General features: G+C 42.4%; 1 protein-coding gene across 2 annotated transcripts in view; it reads right to left on the bottom strand.

Moving 5' to 3' along the window:
- Positions 1-3,572, bottom strand: part of LOC116847117 (protein pangolin, isoforms A/H/I/S-like) — a 174,129-nt gene that overhangs the window by 124,456 nt on the left and 46,101 nt on the right. For both annotated transcript variants that reach the window (XM_032821774.1, XM_032821775.1), the window contains exon 3: positions 2,975-3,078. In XM_032821774.1, the coding sequence (XP_032677665.1) occupies positions 2,975-3,078 (104 nt within the window). The remainder of the gene's footprint in view (positions 1-2,974; positions 3,079-3,572) is intronic.

A 3,572-nucleotide genomic window follows, 5' to 3' on the forward strand; every position in this document is an offset into this window, starting at 1 on the left:
TATATATATATATATATATATATATATATATATATATATATATATATATATATATACATACACATGCATATATATATACATATATTGATATAACGCGAAATTCCACGGTAAATGAAACAACGGCGAAATTGAGTGGTCAACGCGCGAACGCACATTACCGCGATATATAATTCCCAATAATTTATCATCACCGCGTCGTTCGTTCCGCGCCGCGTAGTAATCGCCGTCGCATTTCGAGCGTCATGAAGAATTAACGTCGTCGCGCGCGGTTTGCCGTCGCCGGCTCGCGCGCGGTTTATCGGCCGTAAAGAATCGACGTGGGCTCTCCTCCCTTAATGGGTTCACGCGCCGTGGAATCGTGCACAAAGCGCGACGCGCCCGCGAGAGATCGCAACCGCGAGCGCGCGCGCCACGCTCTCTTTAACACCGAATCGGCCCAATTTTGCCCACTATTTAGCGACGCCATGCTTCGCCGCAGCCGAATTAGCCGAATCCGCGGAAGCACGGGGCGCGCGAATCGATCGCCGCGGCTTAACCCTCTCGCTTCTTTCGAACGCACCGCACACACGTGCTGCAAAAGCTATCTATTTTCTCGCGACAGTTTTCCCGAGTCGAACCTTTGATCACCCACCTACGACCTCAATATTCCACTCGACGCCTATTTTTATTCTCTGAATCCTACATCAACCTCTTTTGATTCTATTGAATCTACTATAGCTTTTGCCGAGAGGCCCTTTTTGGAACCTACAAGTGGCATTTTGTGCCTTTTCTGCTACCTTTTAGCTTAGAGACGCTAAATAGGACGTCAATCTCCATCTGTATTACCGAGTCGAAATTTTGATCCCTACTTTGGAACCCTAGAAATTTAACTATTACTAAGTTATGAATGAAATTATTCATTATGTTTATATCCTTACATTATATAAAGGGATTAGAAGTCAAAACTATTTAGTAGACGTGTTACGACTTAAACGCGGGACATATTGGAATTCGTACAAAACGTGCACTACTTTTTGTGTGCGTCTATCGCTCTGCTCATTTCTTTCTCGCCTCTGCTATGGCTTGACTAGCCTTGACTAGCCGTCGCTCGCGGCAGTACGGTATATTAACAAAATAAGATTTAGCTCAACCGTTACAACTAGATGTTGCGTTCACAGCCAATACTGTGCTTCTCTTTCAAAGGAATGACTTCTTGTGATAAGTAGTAATAGTAGATTGTAGTAAGTTTGCCTGGATAATTCCTCGAATAACCTAGATCCCTGAGGATCCATCGTGACTAGTCGATTGCTTTTTGTTGTGCTAATAGTAACTCTCTAGCCCCAGTTTTTCACCAGACTTAAGATCGATCTACAATGGGTTGGTAGTAATAGAATTCTTGATCGACTAATCAATCGGTTAGTTTGCTTACTGCCTATTGCCAACCCCATTGTGGATGGTTTTTATTGTTTTATAACTAAAATAATTGCATAATCTCTCAAGCTGATAGATTTAAGTCCAACTCGTCTAAACTTGCTGAAATTTTTCAAAGGGATTCATCCAGGCACATTAATATATTCTGAATAGGGTATAGATTGACGTGTGTATCCTCTTCCTGAGCCTATTCAGAACCAGTGCCATTTCGTACTCTTTCTACTATTTAGAGGCGTTCAGAAAGATTTCAATTCCCGTGTGTATTAAACATACCCGAATCGAAATGCTGATCCTGCTTTCGACTTCAATATTCTATTTTAGCGCTTACTTTGATACCCTTGATTCTATTTAAGTTGATTCTCGACTGTCGAGAAGTCCTTTTTGCAATTCACAAGTGACATTTTGTATATATATTTTCTGCCATTTAGAAACTAAACAACTTTTAAATAGAAATTCAGTTTCGATGTGTATTAACACATCACAATTTTGAAAAAAATGGTGTCGAAGAGACTAAAATACCTGAGTACGGGAATCTTTTTATTTTACTGAATTTTTCTCAAAATTATGATGTGATAGCTAAATTTGAACGACGGATTCGTGTTCAGCAGGCAAAAATATGTAGGAAATGACTATTCGCCTTCTTGCAAAAAAAATTGTTCTGCCCAGTGATATTGATGCCGACGACTGTTTCTGATTGGCCATATGTTGAAAACAAAAAATCATTGGGAAACTAGACGAGATGCATTTTCGAGCTAAAAGTTAATACTTTTGCGTGATATTAACGAAACGTAGAAAACAAATTTACTGTTTGCGTTACACCACCACGAAAACCCTCAAAAATCGATATTTTTGGCCTCTTTGACGCCATTTTTCTCAAAATTGTGATGTGATAGCCAAATTTGGACGGATTCGTGTTCAGCTGGAAAAAATATATGGGAAATGACTATTCGTACTCGTGTCACGAAAAAAATTCAATTTTTCTCGAAAGTAATCAACTGTAAGTTGAGTGTAATCAACTGTAGTTGGTCAATCTTTCTTACGGCTTAAAAATTAAAGCAATGTTGCGGACATGGAGTTATAGGGCTTTTATTACGTTCGATGTTGAGAAGATTTAGGTTGTAAGCTAGAACTAAAATTTCGAGTCGCATTTATCGTGCAATTCTCCCGACCACGTAAGTTTCGCGCGAGTTCTCTCCTCATCAACGACGACCGCTGTCCTCGGCGCTATCGCGACGGTGGACGGCGCGATTAATCGTAAGCTCGCGCGGCAGAAGGAGTGGAGCGCGCGCGTTTGCAAATATAAATCGTGAATCCAATTTGCGAAGGCCATAAATCAATACCGTGATCACGATCCGGCGCGGGACAGTCCGGCCAAGTCGGATCGAGGCTTCGGACAAAAGACGCGGTGTGCCAGCGACGCGTCGTCGCCGTCGTCGTCGTCGTCGCGGAGAACAAAAGGGACCTGCCGCGGCAGGGCAGCGCGAGCGAGCCAGCCGGTGGCAAGTCTGAGGCATGCCAAATTTGACGGAAATAAAACGAAAACAAGCATAACCGGACCACTCACCATAGAGACGGGGATGGGTCCTCCGGCACCATTGGGGTACGGGTATGGCGAGACGAGGTAGCCCATGTTGAAGGAGGAGGTGTGCGGCGTCGGGTCCACCTTTCCTGTTTCAAAAACAAACGGAAGTACGATTATTGAAATTGTCGGTGCGACTCGTCGTTGTTGATGTTTTCCAGCAGGACTCGACAGCGCAATTGTCACAGTCAGTAGACTTTTGTTATCATTATCTCGCAACCCTATCACCTCTCTCTCTCTCTCTCTCTCTCCCCCTCTCTTTCTTTGTCTCGTCGGATCACATTCCGACAAAATGCCGAGTGAGAAATAATTACAGCACGTTTCGCTGTTCATTTTCATCGTGTTTTTATTGTCACACGGGAAAATTAAGAGATCGAACTCTTGAATAATATCGTGCGATATTACTGTTTCGACCTGGGGCTGTATTCTTGAAAAATATCGTATACGATGTTCCAATAAAAAGCTATAGTACATGAACTATGAACTATAGCTTTTCATAAAAATATCATATACGATATTTTTCGAAAATAACTTCCTTGGTCTCTCTCTCTCTCTCTCTCTCTCTCTCTCTCTCTCTCTCTCT

This window comes from Odontomachus brunneus, unplaced genomic scaffold (genome assembly GCF_010583005.1).
Source record: "Odontomachus brunneus isolate Ranch 3 - 2012 unplaced genomic scaffold, Obru_v1 Obru_scaffold_074, whole genome shotgun sequence".
NCBI lineage: Eukaryota > Metazoa > Arthropoda > Insecta > Hymenoptera > Formicidae > Odontomachus > Odontomachus brunneus.